Genomic DNA, 17,445 nt, shown 5'->3' with positions numbered 1-17,445 from the left:
TTTGCTTCCGCACTCACTTGCGCTGTTGCCGAGAGGTACTGGGCAGCTCGATAGACTGTTCATGACATGCTGCTTTCCGCCAATGCAGTCAATGTCCACCTCCCGACCATGCTCAACGACGCCTCCAGCCTGTCGAGCGCCTGCCGGCGTCTGCCAAGGTCTGCCACTTGCAGGTCCTCCTCGATGACGACCTTGAGCGAGTCGAACGTTCGCTTTGCCAGCGTGAGGAGTCGCGGGTCCGGCTCGTTGAAGACCTTGTGCATGATGGTCTGGTGCACAAGGATGCGGTGGAGGACGGGCGTACGTCCTGATAACCCGTCGCGCGCGTGTGGCACCTCCGGGCCCAAATCGAATGCCCAGCCTGCTGTGCATCGCAGCACGGACGTCGTAAGGTCGCCTGACCAGTGTAGCAGCTGATCGCGCGTGCGGTGGTATGCGCTGTACCGGACATAGCTAAGCGTCGCCTGCTTCTTATAGTGCTCGATGGGCGTGAATGTATCGCTGTCTCTCAGACTGCGGATGTAGGCCTGTTGGGCACGACAGGTGAGTGAGTTGTGCGCAGCGAGCGAATGGGGTAGAGCAGTCGCGGCGCACGTCAAAGTGATCGGGTTGCAGGCCGACGGCGCGATGCAGAACCGTAAGAATGACGGCGTTGGGGAACGATTCGTGGCCCTTGTTGTTGATCGCCTCCTCGACTTCGTCCGGCTTAAGATCCGGCCAGCGGAAAGGGTTCGCCTTGTCCACACCGCAGACCGTCTTGTGGACAGGCCAGACCTGATAGTGTGGATTTCAGTCGTGTCGTGCGTCAAGAGCTTGTCAAGTACGAAGACGCACCAGCTTCTGGCAGTCCGACGAGCAGAAGAGGATGTCGATGCCAGCTTTCGCGCACGATGAGCAGCGGTTCGTCGTGGACCCGGCGCACACAATGCATCCTAAACGTGACACTGAGCTCATATCGAGCTCGAATGACGCAGGCGTGCAGGAGAAGGGAGATAGAGGACCGGAACTGATGAAGCTGCTGCTCGAGAAGAACTGGCGGAGAGAGGCGGTCCGGGTCGCGTACTGGCCGCAGAAGGTATACAACTTCTGACACTAGGCAAACTGGCCTCGACTTGCCTTGTCGCGAACCGTTGAGGGCAGGAAGGCGCACATTCCTCCTTCCGCTTCGCCCTTTCACGCTCTCGTGCTCTCTCTGGCTCTGCTTCTGCGCTTGACCGCTCTGAACGATACTTGAGATGTCCGACACCCGAGTCGCTCGTCCTTGCGAAGTCTGTGGCCTTCTCACCGAGCTCTGCTGTTCGTCGTGCGCAAAGGCTGGCATCGACCTCTATTTCTGCTCACGGGAGCATCAGAAGCTCGTACGTGGCTTACAAGCATGTGTTGAGCTGCGCGCTGACTCGAGCCATTGTGAGCAGGTCTGGTCAGCGCACAAGGCTCATTGCGGGCAGTTCCCGTTCGTCATCCCGCCGCTCACGCCTGCAGAACGAGCCAAAATCAAAGATCTCGAGCGGGTCAAGAGCGGTCTGCTCAACATTGCGAAGGCGGGAGTAGTACAGCTCCGTGGCGGGACACCTCCGCATTGCATCTCGGTGCGTTCCATTGCTGCTCCGACGCCCGGATCGCATAGCGGACACATTTTTCAATCTATCGGTCTCGCGCTGACTACCAGAACATCTGCAAATGGCAGTGTGTGGTCGATCAGCTGTACTCGCAGTCCAACCCGACACCTTCTGTGCAAGAGCAGCTCGAAACATGCCTAATGCGCATGTCTGCCGCGCCGCTTCAGGCCTACAAAGCCGGCGATCCCGCCGCTATTGCTTCGTTTGGCACACCGGCTTTTGCGCTAGCCTCACTCAACCACGAGGTCTTTCTCCCAATCTCGCCGGAGGGCCCAAAGCAGATCCCAGATCCCGACATCTTGCAGACGTGGTGGTCTGTTCTGCAGCACCGCATCGTCATCCACAGTGGTGCACTGGCTTGCCCAGCCCAAATTGACCAGCCAACACAAGCCAAATTCGGATGCTTCGAGGCGTTCGAGCGCGCAGCATGGTCCCGGTTCGCGGCGGCACTCGAGTCTTTCGGCGTTCCTGCCGTTCAGCGGATCATTGCACGTACTCCCGACAGAGATAAGGAGATGGATGAGAACTTCGATGACTCCTGGGTGTAACAACGCTTTGATTCATTACTCTTTCGTCAGTGTGCAGAGTCCTGGCAGCCGGGAGACTGTTTGAGAAGAGGAACAGACAAACATGCTGAGGAGGCTCATGTGCAACTGCAAACACTACCTAGACAGGCGCCTACTGTCTCATGATGGCCTGAATGGCGAATCGGAGCTGGCCGAGCTGCTGCGGCAGGACTGTGCGAACGGCATCCGCAGTCTCCTCGTCGACGTCCACATTGCCCAGCATGTCTTGCGCATACCAATTGAGGGCGTCAACTGATTTGAGGATGAATGACGGGGAAAGGTCGCCGGCCAGCATGCGCGGCTCCGCGGCGCGCAATACGGCATGGTGTATGAGGAAGCCGTGTCGGACAATTGAGTGCAGAGGCGTGATTTCAAGCGGATAGCCAAAGACGTTGTGGTCCGCCACGGTGACAAGATGCATTGGCGTAGAGACGTGCTGCCTGGTCGCAACCTGGATCTCGTCCAGTCGCTGCATCTCGAAGTAGCGCACGGCGCCAATCAGAATCTGCTTCAAGGCGTCCGTGGAAGGCGGTGGTAGCGGGGCCGGAATGGCGAGCTGCCGAATGACGTCCTGCGCGCAAGCCGCGTTAGCAATCCTCGGGGCGGACCCGTTCCGTGCGACGCACATCAACAATGCTTGCTGACATGCCCAGATCTTGAAGGTTCTCGGAGAGTGACGGGAAGTCTGGTGCGTCCGGGTCGCGGACGCGAAAGTCCTTGTTGGCGACGGCGTCCTCGGCCTCTTGCTGCGTGAGCAGCGGCCACAAGAAGGGGTTGGCGGCCGGCCCGCACACGCGCTTGTGCTCCTTCCATACCTGCCCACGAGATGAGTGAGCCGAGGCGTCAGGAAGCGGAAAGGACGACGTGAAGCTTGCCATGCGCTGGCAAGCCTGGCTACAAAACGCGAGCGTGATCCCAGCGGCAGCACAAGCCGAGCATCGGTTGCCCGTCATTGTGAAGCACACAAGACGGGGAATCTGGCGAGTCGAAGACATCTGTCGCATCGCGAAAGTGGGGCTCAGCGATGAGATGGGAGCAGCGAACAGGCGCGGGGGGAGCCGTGTGGAAACGTCAGCGGCCTACAATGGACGTTCTTGAGACCGTCCGGAGCGGTAGCCTGGCGCAGGAAGCAGTGCGGGTCGCCGGTCGGCGGCGAAGCCTCGACGCTCAACAGCTCGCTCTCTTTCCGCCTTCTCGACGAGGTCCTGCGCTCCGCGACCGTCGCGTGTAGACCTTGCTGGTGGGCGCGACGTGCGAAGAATCGCCGTCTCAGGGCATCAAAGCTCTCTCGACCTTTCTGTGCTCGACCTAGGACAAGCTCACACTGACGTTGCTCGCTCCTGCACCTCCTCCTTCCAGCGAGCCGTCGGGTTTGCGAGAGATACTGAAGCGAGTTGCGTCTGAGTTCATCTACGTTTCGCGTCTCCGCCGCCCAACTGCGCTCGAGGGGGTTTCTTCGGGTACTGCGTCTTCTGGTTCTGCGGGGCTGGGCGGACATTACTCGATACAAACACGGGAGGTTGATGACGGAGCAGGTCCAACAAGAATAGAGGATGGGGAAGGAGAGAGGGCGTGTGTGGGGGGAGGAGGGAGGGGAAGCGTCGTGAAGGAGTCGTAGCGGGAACGAGAGATCAATCACTTCTTCTGCTTGGGCATCTTGCTCGTGTCGGGAGCTGCAGCGAAGTGACGGAGCAAACTCGTCAGTCACGCAGATCACAGGGCGGAAGGAAGCCGGCGAACGCACGAATCTTGGTATGCCCGTGGTGGTCTTCCCGGTTCGCCGGCATTGCGCCCTTGAGGTAGATGCACGGCTGCAAGCTCGGGAGCCACTCGTCCCTCCTGCGCTCGTCGACGTCGTCGCCCTCTCCGCCGCGGAGGAGGTCGGCGAGCGAGCACCGGATCGACGGCTCGACGGTGAGCATGCGCGTGAGGCACGAGCGCGTCTCGCGCGGCAAGAGGCGGAAGATCGAGTCGGCCGCGCCCGACGTCCACGTCGCGTTCGACGCGACAGAGTCGGACCGCCCACGCCCTGCCTGGCCCGCGTTGGGCGCGTCCTTGTTGAAGAAGGCAGACGACGCCGGCGGCGGGCCGCTCGAGCTCGCGTCGGCCGTCCGCGGGCGGATCGTCTTTGCGCCCGTCGACGTCGAAGGCGGCTCGAGCGCGCTGCCCGCGTTCGAGTCGACGGCAGTGCTGACGCTCTCGGTCGAGCGCGAACCCGGCGCCGCGCTGCTGCCGTCCTCCTCGTCGATGCGCAGGCTGCCGACCGAGCCACTGAGCGTGTCTTCGCGGCCGTTGAGCGCGGGCGAGGCCTGGCTCCCTGCGCTCGACATGGCCGAGGGCGAGTCGACGCGCTCGAGCGGCGTGACGCCCCCAGACGGGAGCGGCGCATAGTCCTTGCGGCGGTCGTGCGCAGTGTCGACGTCGGCGCCCGCGGCAGTCGTGTTGAACCCGGCGTCGCTCAGCTGCCGCCCCGACGCGCCGCGCGTCGGCGAGCTTGCGCCCGAGTTAGACCCGGAGCAGCTCGTCTGGCGCGAGGCAGGCGACATGAGAGAGGGTCGCGCGGGAAGCGGCTTGCCGCCAATCATGGCGCCGGGCGAGTCGGGCGCGCGGCACAGCTCGGGGTGCGACGAGACGTAGAGGCGGTACGAGGCGTCCGTCTTTGCGTCGGGAAGCTTCCACGGGAAGCGGCGCAGGATCATGCACATGAAGATGATGGCGACGCTCCACACGTCGGTGAGGCGCGGGTCGTACTCCTTCTTGGCAATGACCTCGGGGGCGAGGTACGGGTCGGACCCGACGACGCCGCTCGCCTTGGTCGGCTTCTGGTCCGGATACCGGAAGACGACAGCGGTGCCAAAGTCAATCAGCTTGACCGTGTTGTCGCCCGTCATGACACAATTGTCGAGCTTGAGGTCGCGGTGCGCGAGGCCCATCTGGTGCAGGTAGTCGACGCCGTCCACGATTTGCTTGAAGACGCAGTAGATCTCGGGGCGCGTCATCTTGCCCGACATGACGATCGAGAAGAGGTCGAATTCGGCGTACTGCATCACCTCGTAGTAATGCCCGTGATCCGAGATGATGTCGACCGTCTCGATGATGTTGGGGTGGTGCAGCGTCGAGCCAATCTGCATACCGCCATGCTCGTCAGTGTCTTTTACGCGTGAGTAGACGAGAGGGAGAAGCAAAGAAACGCACACAGAACTCTGCCGTGACCTTCTTGACATACTCGCGCTCCGTCTCGCCCGCGCGCCTCGCGCGGAACTCCTTGACGGCAAACACCGAGTGGTCCTTGGAGCGCTTGATGAGGCGGACCGTGCCGCCCGCGCCGCTCCCGAGGATCTTGCCCCACTTGCCGTACTTTTTCTGGAGGTGCGCGTGGCTCTCGCCGAGCGGCGGCGAGTGCCGCCCGTGCCCGTGGTACTCGGGGTGGAGGAGCGTGTCGGTGTAGTCCTTCTCGACGGGCGTGCGCGCGCCGCTCGGCGTCCCCGGCTGGCTCCCGTGCGGGCTCGACTTGCCGCTGCGCGGCGTCGAGGTGTGCGTCGACGAGCCGGCGTGGTCGGGCGCGCCGAGCTCGAACATCGCCGACGACGAGCGCATGGTGCGCTGCGACGCCTCGGAGCCGGGGCTGTGCCCGCCCTTGTTGCCGTGGTGCAGGTGGTCGTTGAGGAAGCGGCGCAGATCGTGCAGCGGGCCGGCGTGGTGCTGCTTGGTCGACTGCCGGCTCATGCTGAACAGATTCGAGTGCGACGCGGCGCGCTTGCGCTCGCCAATCTTGGCGAAGATGAACTGGGGCGGCGTGCCCGTCCCGCCGGGCGTGGTCGCGCCCGAGGCCGAGGGCCGGTCGAGGCCGGGCGAGTGGACGGACGACTGGGTCGAGTCACCGTGGCGATACGAGACGCCGCGGGCCATGGGGCCGGGGAGGCGGGCGGCGGCCTCGCGGAGGTGCGAGTGGTCGGGCGGGCCATGATCGGGCTTGTGGTCAGCGGGGAGCGGCTCCTCGATGCTGCGGTGGTGCGAGTGGACGCGCTGGATGCGGTGCGAGTGCGACAGGGCGGGGCCCGGCGGGCGCTGCAGGCCCGCGGTCGACGCAGAGTAGGTGCTCGCGGCATCCGTGTCCGAGTCGCGGCGCTCGCCCGCGCCGAGGAAGCCGAGCCCGATCGACGACGCCTGGCGCGAGGGCACGGCCGAGCGCGCCGGATCCTCGCTGGGCGTCGACGCGCCGCTGGGCTGCGACGACGAGGCCGTGCCGAGCGTGCTGCTCCGCGAGCGGGCAGCGTCGCGGTGCTCGTCGGCATCTGCCGGGTGCAGTGCGGTGGGCGACTCTACGACGGTGCCGAGCGCGGGCGGCGAGGCTTCAGCAAGCGGGGCGGCGGCCATGCTGGGGGCGGCAAAGTGGGGAGGGCGAGGGCGAGGCTCGGCCGATGGGGCCGCGGTGGTGCAGGCGGCGAGAGGCGGGTGGGCTGCACGGGGCAGCGGTGCGAGAGCTCCAACGCGGGCGCGGCCACTTCGGAGACGGTCGTGCGCTCACGCGAGGGCGAGGCGAGAGAGCGGGCGCGCAAAGCCAGCGACGCCGAGGCGGGGAGACGGAGACGGAGACGGCGCGGGTCACGGGCGCGCCGGGATGAGGTGAGCACGTAGCGGGGCGGGCAGCGTGCGGCGGGCACCAAACGATGCAGGGGCGCAGGCGGCGGGCTGCTCGAGGCTTGGCCGGTACTGTAGACGCAGACGCAAACGCAGAGGGCGCGGTGTTGAGAGGTTTCCGCTTGGTCGACATCATGCGACGCTCTCGCCTCGTTCCTGTCCGCAGCCGAGCGTCCGTCTCGTAAGTTCTCCTGAAAATTCAGACAGCTTCACATCGGGCCTGGTTCGGACTGCACTCGACTCGTTGACGGTTCAACACCCCCGCTCCCCCGCCAGCCCGCCTCCACCCCACGTTCACCTTCTCAAGTCGTCACCTCTCGCACTCGCACCACCTGTGAGCATGCATGCATTCCAACGTCCACCTTGAGACCCAACAGCCAAAAGCGATGCAGGCGATGGGAGGAGAAGCGCGCGAGGGATGTACATGGAATGGACGAGCGGAAGCGATGGAGAGAGAGGGAGAAACGGAAACGCGATGCTGGTATAGGGTACGGCGCGGGGGTGGGCAGGGGCACAATATATGTAGGCGAAGCGATGGTCTGGTAAGCTCGGCATGAAAGGCGAAAGAGGGAGAGAGAGAGAAGGAAGGTGGCGCGGCGCCGTCGCTAGGACAGCATGGGCGACCTCGGCGCGCCCAGATTGGGACTCGGCATCGGGCTCGGGACAAGCCTCACGGCATTGACCATCGCGTGCGCGCCGCTCGGGCCTGCGCCCACTCCTGACAACGCAGGCGACGCCGTGCCCGCCGCGCCGCGCGGGTCGTCGAGCACCCACTGGTGCCGCAGGCGGTTGTACGTCGCTTTGAACGTCGAGTGCGCGCCCTTCTCCATCACGAGCGTCACCATCGTCGGGTACTGCTGGCGCAGCTCCGACGCGGATGCAGAGGGGTTGGGCGAGCTGCTCCCGAGCGATGGCGACGACGACGCCGAGCTAGTGTGCGAGCTGAACTCGACGCGGAACTTGGCCGACTTGGCCGGGCCGACGGACGAGGAGTCTGAACACGCCAGCCGTCAGCGGTGCTCGCGAGAAGGACAGCGTGGAGAGGGCTCAAACGCACCTCGTCGCTCGGTGGCGCGGCACTTGAGCATGGCCATGCCGTCGGCGTTCTGCACGACGACCTGCACGCCGAGCTGCTCGAGCAGGCGCTTGCACTCGAGGCGCGTCGGGTGTGCAAAGTCGGTCGACATGAGGGTGTAGCTCTGCGACAGTCGCGGGCGAGTCAGCGCGCACTTCGTACAGGATGCGCGAAGACACAGGACTCACGAGCGACTTCCAGTTGAAGAGGCCGGCGAACCAGCTCTGCTTGGGGCTCGTCGGGTCGTTTGCCCCCGAGCGCGAAGACGGGATCGGCGCGAATGAGACCGTGGCTGCACACACCCACCGTCGTCAGGTTCGATAAGCAGACAATCGCACGCGCCAGCAAAGCAAAGGAACGCACGTTTCTTCTTCTTGAGCCTCGGCTGCTGCTGCATCTCGGCGATCCGCTGCTCGTCCAGACTCGGGCGCTCGACCATCTCGTAGTCGCCCCACAGCGTGTCCCTCGCGCCCGGCTGCGCGTTCTGGATCGCGAGCCCGAGCGCCTGCCGCGGCGCCGCACCGCCCGCGCCCGTCTTGCCCGGCCGAGGCGCGACGGGCGGCGGCGCGCCGGTCCCGCGCGCGTGGTGCGGGTACGAGAGGCCGAGGCCGGGGTTGTGCGCGCCGTGCGCGCCGAGCGGCGCGGCCGTCGACGACGCGGTCGAGATGGTCGACAGGCGCACGTTCTCCTTGTTGTGCTCGCCGCCGCCGCTCGACGTCGTCGCGTAGCTTGCGTAGCTCACCGTCTGCCGGTTCGCCGGGCGTTGCGGACTCGAGTTGCTCGACGGGGCGCGCGCAGAGATGCGCGGGCGCCCGCTGCCACCAACGGAGGAAGTGACGTCGGCCGAGCGGCGGTTCGTCGACGCCGAGGTCGAGGCGCCGCCGAGCGAGAGGACAGGCGAGCTTGCGCGGTAGCTTGACCCAGCGGATGAGACGGGCGTACTCGCGCGGAAGGGGTGCTCCGAGGCAGGGATCAGGCCCGCGCCCGACGCACCGCTGAGGATGCTGCTCACGGCGGGGAACTCGGAGGGGTACGTGCCGGGCGTGAACGTGATGCCCACGTCGCTCTCGTCGTCCTCGGCGTCCTCGAAGCGCGAGTTGTCGCCGTCACCGCCGGAAGAAGGCATGGCAGGCGTCGTCGGTGCAGTCGAGACGGTGCTCGCACCCGAGTCGAGGAAGCTCGAGACGTACGTCCCCGCAGGCGACGCGGCTGACGGGTTCGGGCTCGGCGGGAGCGAGTTGCGCAACGAGATGGTGTGCAGCTGACCGACAATGTCGTGGAAGAACTGCTGCATCGCCGCGTCGCCCGTCTGCGGGATGTGGATCGGCAGCACGGGTGCGCCGCCCGACGAGCGCGGCGATGACGAGCCCGCTTCAAACGCTGCAGTAGCGCCCGGCGTAGGCGAGGGCGGGACGCTCTCCCACGCCGACGAGCCGTGTGCTTCGGCCGAAGAGATGACAGGCGGGGCGAGCGCGGCGCCGAGGTGATCCGGCGTCGCCTCTTGCAGCTGGATCGCCGGGATGCGTGATGCGACGGGCGTGCCAGCCTGCGAGGGCGTCGGCAACGGTCTCGGCGCGCGCGGTGCGGGCGAGCCTGCGGGCGTAGTCGAGCTCGACGGCGGAGCGCGCACCGCTGCGGGAGGGGCGTTCGGACGGGGCGGAGCAGGGCGGGTGACGGGCGGCGGAGAGCCGGCCTTGGGCCGCTTGTTCGATGTGGGCGAGACACTGCCCACAGCTGCGAGGTTCGAGATGGACTGGCGGGAGCGGCGGCTGCGAGACGCGACGGCACCGGTGTTGACGACGTGCTCGCGCTTGACTGCATGCATCGAAGCTAGCACGTCAGCGAGGGCTGCCAGCTCACGAGAGGGACGAAACGCACCGGTCGTCCTGCGCGGCTTGCGGATCTCGTCCTCCTCCATGTTGAAGTTCTCGAGGTTGCGCGTGCGGTAGCGGTAGAGCAAGCAGTAGAAGACCTTCTCCCACGTTTTGCTGCGATTGCCACACACTCGTCAGCCTTGTCTCATCCCGAAGCAAGAAGACCGAAGAGGTAAGCGGGAAGGAACACGCACTGCGGCGACAGCAGCTCCTGCACAATCTCGCCCTCGCTCGTCCCCTGCCACAGCGTCTTGAGGTTGGTCAGGATCTCGGGGTCGACCTCTTCGCGCGAGCCGACGGGGCGCGCAATCTGCCGCACGTCGGGCGGCGCCGGCGGCGGCTGGCCGTAGATGAGCCGCGGAGGCTGGCGCGTCACCCACGGGTGACGGCGGATGTCTTCCATCTGGCGAGCACAAAAGAGACGTGAGTGGACCATGACGGCAGGTAAAGAGCGAGCAGGGCATGCGCACCTTGATGCGCTTCTCGGGGTCGACGACGAGCATGCGGCGGATGAGGTCCTGCGCGTCGGCGGGGAGCTCGGGAGGCATGTAGTACTCTCCGCGCTTGACGAGCGAGAGGAGGGTGCGGATGTCGCTGTGGTCGAACGGGAGGACGCCCGTCATGAGGGCGTACAGGATGATGCCGCACGACCAGATGTCGCTCGACGAGCCGTGGTAGGTCGACCCGGCGACGATCTCGGGGCTCGCGTAGTGCGGGCTGCCGCAGCTCGTCTCGAGGAGCTTGCCCTCGCGCTCGAGCGCCGCCATGCCAAAGTCGGCAATCTTGATGTTCTTGTCCGAGTCGAGGAGCAGGTTCTCGGGCTTGAGGTCGCGGTGGCAGATGTTGAACCGGTGGCAGTAGTCGACGCCCGAGATGATCTGCTGGAAGTAGTGCCGCGCCTCGTCGGCGTGCAGGCGCTTCTTGCGCACCAGGTAGTCGAACAACTCGCCGCCCTCGACGTACTCCATGATGAGGTACCTGCATCGGCGCGGGCTGCGTCAGTCGCGCTCGACTCGTCGCGCATAAGGTCGTTACGCACAGCTCGGAGCCCGTCTCCCACACGTCGAGCAAGCGCAAGACGTTCGGGTGCTCGATGAGCTTCATGATGACAATCTCGCGCTCAATGCCGAGCAACATCTGCTCGTGCCGCATCTCGTCAGCTCGGATGTTGCACAGACCTCAACACGGCGAGGGAACGCACCTTGTCGGCCTTTTCCTGGTTCTGGCGGCTGCGCGGCTTGGGCACAATCTTGACGGCGGCGTACTGCCCCGTTACCTTGTGTTTCGCGAGCTTGACGCGCCCTGCTCGTCCATCCACGACCGTCAGCACGTCAACGAGGAGCTCGTGAATGGGAGAGAGACGCACCGGACGAGCCCTCGCCGACGGTGCGCCCGATCCTCCACGGGCCGACATTCGCAGGCTCTTCGCGATGGCGGTGCCGCTCGCTCTGCGGCCCGCCGGTCGTCCTCCCGCCTTCACGACGCTGCTGCTGCTGCGGCGGGGCAGCGGAGTTGGCCGGCGGTGCAGACGAGGCCGCGTGAGCCGAGTTGCGCCGCGAGGCAGAGTTGGCCGACCCGGCGGCGGGCGGCGCGCCTGCGACGGCGCTAGACATGGGGCTGCGGGCGGAGTGGGCGCTCGCACGCGTGTCTCGAGCGTGTGCGGAGGCGCTGGTCCTGTGCTGGAGCGGGCAGGCGCGAGGCGAGGCGAGTTGTTGGTTGATTAGGCGGCGCGGAATGCGACGCGACGAGGGGCAGCGGAGGGCGAGGGAGAGGGCGACGCAGGCGCGCGCGGGTGGGCTTGTAGGGGTGGGTGGCGCAGAGTATACTGCAGCAAACGAGTGACGGATTCGCCCTGGCGCTCAGAGGGCGGGATGCACGGCGAGAGGGCCGGTGGACGGCGCGCAGCTGCTGCAGAGACGCGACGGACGCGGCGGCGAGCAGGCAGGGCGCGGGCTGGGAGTGCCTCGCACGGGGTGCACTCGGTGCACGCTGGCCTCGACAGACGCAAGGAAGCGCGGGGTCGCGGGCGGGCGGGAGAAAGGACAGACTCGGGTCAGTTGGAGGCGCACGGCGGAAAGGCAACAAGGCGCAGACGACAGCGCCTTCCCCTTTCGGGCCACGCGTGCCTCGCTTGCTCTCTTTGCCGGTGATATGGTCAAGAGTACTGCACAGTGCACACCGATAGCCAAGTTCCCCGTTACTCTTCTCACGCCTCCAGGAAACCCTTGGTCCCCTCGAGCCAGCGCACATACTCCCTGCAGACGCACACCCCTCGATGGTCAGTCACTGCTGCACACTCATCGTGCGCATGAGAGCGAGACGCACTTCTGCTCCTTCCACTCTGCGAGGTCCGGGATGAAGAGCGCGAGCGCAGAGTTGACGCCGCGCTCCTCGAGGTACGCCTCAAACTCGGACTGCACGCCCTCGTCGAGGTTGTCAAACTGCGCGCGCGCACGACCACTCGTCAGTGAAAGAGACGCGGCGGTAGATGGACAGGCGCAGCGCACCGCCGGGCCCATGTAGAGGCCTTGGCGCTTCCAGTCGTCCTCCGAGGTCATGCCGAGCGCGACATCCGCGTCCGGGTAGTACGCAATGTTGTTGATTGTGAACAGGCCATCTGCAGGTCAAGAGAACCATCCTCAGTCAGCACCAACGGTTCGTGAGGCCACTTTGTCAGACGAAGAAAAGGAGCCTCGACGCACCCTGCGCAACGGCATCGATCGTCAATGCGCCGCCGCTGTTCTTGGTGATGGTGATGCTCGTCTCGACGGGGAAGTTGTGCTCGCTCGGCCCGGCCGCCTCGTCGCCGACGCCGCCCGAGCCGACATCGGCGCCCTCCTCCTCGGCGTACGCCTCGGGCACGTCCTGCTCGGCGTCGAGGTCCGAGATGGAGAAGATCAGGCGGATGCTGTAGATGTCTGTGTCAGCGAATGGCTTGCAAACAACCTGCAGAAGAGAGGGGACACGCACTTCTCGTTGCCAAACGAGCGCTTGAGGACGATCTCGTCCGAGCCGCTCTCGTCAACAACCTATGTGGGCGGGCAGTCAGCACTCGTCCGGGAGCAGCACAGGCCTGCGACACACCTCCCACACGCCCTCGCCCTTGAACGCCTGGAGGAACTCTGGCTCGGCAGTGGGGTCCGCCGAGTCCGTCTCGAACTTGAGCTCCTCGCCGAGCTTGGCACTGAGGGCGGCTGCAGACCGCACAGCATAGGTCACAGTCAGCTCGTGAGCCTGTTGAGGTGAGTGTCGGGCACGCACAGGGCTCGAGGCGCGGGAACGAGGACGAGAAGGTGCGAAGAGGCGGGAGCGCGGCGGCGAGGGGGCGAATGGCGGCGCGGGCGAGCGCGGGGCGGGCAGCCTGGCGGGCAGTACGAAGGGCAACACGGGAGAGCATCTCTGGGCTTGTCTGCTGTGGGCGAGCGCAGGGGACGGAGCTCGAAGCGAAGGGAAAGCGCGGAAGCTGATGAACTCATGGCTCGACCCTGCACCGCCTGCACCCGCCAGAGGCCTGTTGCTCGTGCTAGACTCGCCCGTACACTCACCTTGACCCTCTCGACCGGCTTGTCTTGCTCCTGCGCGGCGACCATACCTCGCTGCTCCTCCTCGACCTCCCCCAACTCAGCCCCCTCGACGCCACTTTCTGGACTGCGCAATGGACGACGAGGTTGACTACTACGCCCTGCTGGGGCTCGACTCTACGGCCACCACCGCCGACATCCGCAAAGCCTACCGCCAAAAGTCGCTCAAGGTCCACCCGGACCGTGTGAGTCCTACCAACTCTCTTCGTCACGCAAGGGCGACTCTGACCAGTCTCGCTCCCGCAGAACCCCGACAACCCGACCGCCGCCGCCCTTTTCCACGAGCTCACCATCGCCGCCGACCTCCTCTCGGACCCTTCGAAGCGCACCGCGTTCGACACGGCGCTCGCGGCGCGCAACGCCCGCAAGCAGCGGTTCGCGGCGCTCGACTCGAAGCGCAAGGCGCTCGCCGAGGACCTCCTCGAGCGCGAGCGCGAGTTCAAGCGCGCCAAGGCCGGCGAGGCGAGTGAGAAGGAGCGCAAGCGGAGGGAGCTCGAGCGGCTGAAGGAGGAGGGGAGGCGTCTGAGGGAGCAGAGGGGGATGCAGCAAGTCGAGGAGGAGAACAGGAAGAGGGAACGGGAGGAGGAGGAGAAGGTGATGAGGCGCGCGAGGGAGCAGCAACAGCAGGGAGGAGGAGCAGGAGGCGCAGGAGGCGCCGTCGAGCTGGGCCCGCTCGACAAGACGCTCAAGGTCAAGTGGCTCAAGGCGCAGCACCCGTCCCTCACGACGCCCGAGGCCGTCTCGGCCTTTGTCGAGGCGGCCCTCGCGCCGCAACGAGCCGACATCGACTCGGTCGTCCTGTCGAGCAAGACGCTCTCGCAGCCGACCAAGGGCAAGCACGGCTCGGGCGTCGTCGCCTTTCGCACGCTGAGCGCCGCGGTGCGCGTCATCAAGGGCAAGGAGGTCGACTCGGACGGCAAGTGGGCTGGGTTCGAGGTCGACTGGGCCGCGGGGGCACCACCGGCGGCGCTGGGCGGGTCGACAGACGCAGCACCCGCAAGAGCTCCCTCTCCACCTTCTGCCGCGCCCCTACCACAAGCTGTGCGTCCTCTCGCCGCTTTGCACGGAGCATGCGAGACTGACTGGCGTTTATCGCTTCCGCGCAGGCCGTCGTCGACTCGGACGAGGACCAGATTCTCGCGCGGCTGCGGCAGAGGGAGCGTGAAAAGCTCATGGATGAGATGCGGCTGCAGGACGAGGCAGAAGGAGGGGCGTAGCAGGTCCGGGACGCGGTGTGAAAGATGCTGAATTCGGCGCACGAGGACGGAGACGCGCAGAGGCGCGAGAGAGGCGCGTCGCAGTGGCGGCTTTGCACTGCGTCCGGGTGCAGGCACAGCAGGACTGTAGGCTTGCAGCTGCTTCTCGAGCACTTTTGGTGCTGCCAGGCGGGTTCCGGAAGCGAGGGCGGGTGCACGAGCCTCGCCTTGTTCGGCGACGGAGACCAAGCCGCGAGTCGGCCCTCACTCTTCACGTCGCTGCACTCGCCAGGCTCAGGAGTGGATTTTTTGGCTCTTTCGTCGCCGTAAGTATACCCGCTGACCGTAGTTCCTGGACCGCAGAAGATGGCGACGATGCCCGCCCCGCCGAGCAACCCGCACCTCGCCTCGCCGCGCCTCTTCCTGAGCGGCGTGAGCGACGACGTCGACGACCGCGAGATCATCAGTGTCCTGCAGGACTGCCTCAGGCTCCGCCTCGACCGCAGCGAGGGTGTCGGTGCGTTTCGCTCGCCTCCCTGCCGTCGCTCAGATCGCTTCTTCGCACCTGCGCTGACTGCTCCTGGTCATGCTTCTGTGCGCACAGTCGAGTTCGAGTCGCTAGACCGTGCCGAGAAGGCCTATGCGACCTGCAATGGGCAGCGCCTCCCCTCGTCGACCTCGACGCTGAATCTCTCGCTCTCGCCTCCGTCGTCCAGCGCTCCCGACCCAGTCCCGAGCGCGACGCCCCGTCTGCTCAAGCAGCTGCCGAAGACGATGACCGCCTCGAAGCTGTTCGACCTCGCGCGCCCGTTCGGCCCGCTCTTCCGCGTCACGCTGCGCTACGCCCCTCCGCGCCCGTTCGACCCGCCCTCTTCGTCATCGCAGCCGCACTTTACGAGCCAGGCCATCCTGCGGTACTACGACGAGGCGCACGCGCAGGCCGCGTACGAAGGGCTCAACTTTCTCGAGGTCGAGGGACAGAACATCACGGTGCAGGTGTACGACGAGAAGCGTGCGGCTGCCGCGGCGGCGGGCAAGGGCAGGGTGTCGGATGGCGCTCGCTCGTCTCTCGGTGGTTCCGCTGGTGGGCCGGCGACGCCCTCTCGCTGGGCGACACCGTCTCCTTCGCCTTCGCCCTCTTCGGCCGCAGCGGGCACGCCGAGCAAGTACGCCGGCCTGGGCGTGAGCTCCAACGGCGAGCACCGCAGCCCGTCGATAGCGCGCAGTGTCTCCAACTCGTCGGCCGCGAGTGCGAGCCGGTGGAAACGCGCGGGCTCGCCGCTCGACACGCCTGGGACGCCGCCGTCTGGCTCGCCCAGTGCGCAGGCCTCGAGCGGAGGGATGCGCAGGACCGCAAGCGGAAGCGGGATCGATCCTTGTGCGTCGATGAACGTGCCATTTAGACAGCAGCTAGAGGAGTGGACTCGCTGACTCCCCTCCGTGCCCTGATTCGCACTCGCAGGCAATCTCTACGTCAAGTCGCTCGACCCCTCGCTCACGACAGCCGACCTGCACGCGCTCTTCGCGCCCTACGGCGAAATCGTCTCCGCGCGGGTGCAGCTCGACTCGGCGACGGGCCGGTCGCGCGAGTTTGGCTACGTCGCGTTCGCCGAGCCGGGCATGGCGCGGCTTGCGATCGAGGGCTTGCATAGGAGCGAGGTCCGAGGGAGGAGTGTCTACGTTGGCGTGTTCGAGCCGAAGGCAGTGAGGGGCGCGACGAGGCGGAGCGAGGGCGGGATGCAGGAAGAGAGGGTCGACGAGGTGCGGCGTGGGATGGAGAGCTTGTCCACGACGGTGCGTTTGCTCGGATCGATTTGACGGGCCTTGCTCCGTCGCGGAGAAGTCAGTTTATTCATGTCGTCTAGGTCGCCCAGCCCAACCGCTCGCCTAAGCCCACCTCGAACGCTTCGGACCCGCACACGCCGCGCTCGTCGCCTCCGCGCGCAGCCTTCACCAAGGCGCTGTCGCCGCTGCTCGACTCACCCGATGCGCCGGCGTCGCCTGAGCCGACCAAGACGGAGCACGAGCGGCTCGTCGAGGGTGTCAGGCGGACCGGCGCGGTCGAAGAGGACCAAGTCGACGAGGTGGTCATGCTGCTCGAACAGGTGCGGCTGCCCAATCTGCCCATCTTCCGTCGCAGTGACTGTGGACTGAGCTGCTGAAGCATCTGTCCGCACAGCTTCCCAAGCGCGAGCGCGCCATGTGCCTCTTCAACCCGGACGTCCTCAAAGCCAAGGTGCAGGATGCGCTGCTGGTGCTGTCGGTCTCAGACGAGGAGTCACTCGACGTCGCGAGCAGCACCGAGCCCTTGTCGGCAGCTCTGCCCACCTCGCTCGCCGAGCTCGCCGCGCTCTCCTGCGCCGAGATCGTCCCGCTTCTCCCGCGGCTCGCGCGCCAGCTCCCGCTTTCGCAGCCTGCCGCGGCCGAGCTTGCCGAGACGGACGCGTTCGTCGACTCGATCGAGGGGCTCCCGGCGGGCGAGATGAAGCAGCAGCTCGGGAGCCGGCTGATCCAAGTCGTGCGTGCCGAGGCGAAGAAGCGCGGTATCAAGCAGGCTGTGCGTGTCCTTCTGCCTTTCCCAGTCCGAGCTGTCTCTAAGAGCTTTTGTCGTGTGTGCGCAGCCGAGGATTACGATCAAGCTGCTCGACGGCGAAGAGTTGCGTGCACTTGCGAGGTTGATGCACTACCCGGAGGTGTTGGGGGAGAAGGTGGCGGTGGTCGCTGCGCAGATGGCCAGGGAGTAGGGTGTACAGGGCGTGGTTGTTATCCCGAGCAGTCAAGTGCACGCGAAAAATGCGCGGCCGAGAGATAGAGCGGGAGATAGAGGGAGCGAGCTGAGGGGAGGCGCGCGAGCGAGGCGAGGCCGACTTGCACGTGAAGGCGGCCCCGAAAG

The 17,445-nt window shown here is 66.0% G+C and overlaps 7 protein-coding genes across 7 annotated transcripts; 2 read left to right on the top strand and 5 right to left on the bottom strand.

Annotated features, from left to right (window-relative positions):
- Positions 1–59: 59 nt before the first annotated feature.
- On the bottom strand, positions 60–954 carry JCM10292_006413 (zinc finger MYND domain-containing protein; the record flags this gene model as incomplete). Its single annotated transcript, XM_076649678.1, has 3 exons — positions 60–527; positions 595–774; positions 835–954. 3 exons carry the CDS (start codon positions 952–954, stop codon positions 60–62), a joined length of 768 nt encoding a protein of 255 aa, XP_076504857.1.
- Positions 955–2,297: 1,343 nt separating this feature from the next.
- Positions 2,298–3,189, bottom strand: JCM10292_006412 (zinc finger MYND domain-containing protein; the record flags this gene model as incomplete). The annotated part of the gene is made up of 3 exons (XM_076649677.1): positions 2,298–2,756; positions 2,812–3,000; positions 3,061–3,189. 3 exons carry the CDS (start codon positions 3,187–3,189, stop codon positions 2,298–2,300), a joined length of 777 nt encoding a protein of 258 aa, XP_076504856.1.
- A 631-nt stretch (positions 3,190–3,820) lies between these two features.
- On the bottom strand, positions 3,821–6,562 carry JCM10292_006411 (uncharacterized protein; the record flags this gene model as incomplete). The annotated part of the gene is made up of 3 exons (XM_076649676.1): positions 3,821–3,858; positions 3,930–5,310; positions 5,381–6,562. The coding sequence occupies 3 exons, from the start codon at positions 6,560–6,562 to the stop codon at positions 3,821–3,823; spliced, it is 2,601 nt and encodes an 866-aa protein (XP_076504855.1).
- An 869-nt stretch (positions 6,563–7,431) lies between these two features.
- Positions 7,432–11,388, bottom strand: JCM10292_006410 (uncharacterized protein; the record flags this gene model as incomplete). The annotated part of the gene is made up of 10 exons (XM_076649675.1): positions 7,432–7,820; positions 7,884–8,025; positions 8,090–8,193; positions 8,265–9,716; positions 9,771–9,889; positions 9,970–10,178; positions 10,246–10,753; positions 10,815–10,912; positions 10,977–11,077; positions 11,142–11,388. 10 exons carry the CDS (start codon positions 11,386–11,388, stop codon positions 7,432–7,434), a joined length of 3,369 nt encoding a protein of 1,122 aa, XP_076504854.1.
- Positions 11,389–11,981: 593 nt separating this feature from the next.
- MAM33 (Mam33p) lies at positions 11,982–13,172 on the bottom strand (the record flags this gene model as incomplete). The annotated part of the gene is made up of 7 exons (XM_076649674.1): positions 11,982–12,030; positions 12,101–12,216; positions 12,283–12,392; positions 12,478–12,683; positions 12,746–12,804; positions 12,860–12,969; positions 13,037–13,172. 7 exons carry the CDS (start codon positions 13,170–13,172, stop codon positions 11,982–11,984), a joined length of 786 nt encoding a protein of 261 aa, XP_076504853.1.
- Positions 13,173–13,430: 258 nt separating this feature from the next.
- On the top strand, positions 13,431–14,573 carry JCM10292_006408 (J domain-containing protein; the record flags this gene model as incomplete). The annotated part of the gene is made up of 3 exons (XM_076649673.1): positions 13,431–13,541; positions 13,603–14,397; positions 14,463–14,573. The coding sequence occupies 3 exons, from the start codon at positions 13,431–13,433 to the stop codon at positions 14,571–14,573; spliced, it is 1,017 nt and encodes a 338-aa protein (XP_076504852.1).
- Positions 14,574–14,918: 345 nt separating this feature from the next.
- JCM10292_006407 (uncharacterized protein) lies at positions 14,919–17,296 on the top strand (the record flags this gene model as incomplete). Its single annotated transcript, XM_076649672.1, has 6 exons — positions 14,919–15,069; positions 15,157–15,930; positions 16,015–16,346; positions 16,418–16,657; positions 16,732–17,109; positions 17,174–17,296. 6 exons carry the CDS (start codon positions 14,919–14,921, stop codon positions 17,294–17,296), a joined length of 1,998 nt encoding a protein of 665 aa, XP_076504851.1.
- Positions 17,297–17,445: the final 149 nt, after the last annotated feature.

This window comes from Rhodotorula paludigena (genome assembly GCF_050403205.1).
Source record: "Rhodotorula paludigena JCM10292 DNA, Rt_paludigena_JCM10292v1_ctg26, whole genome shotgun sequence".
Lineage (NCBI taxonomy): Eukaryota > Fungi > Basidiomycota > Microbotryomycetes > Sporidiobolales > Sporidiobolaceae > Rhodotorula > Rhodotorula paludigena.
The sequence above is the reverse complement of the archived record's forward strand: the minus strand, read 5'-3'. Positions and strand labels throughout refer to the sequence as shown.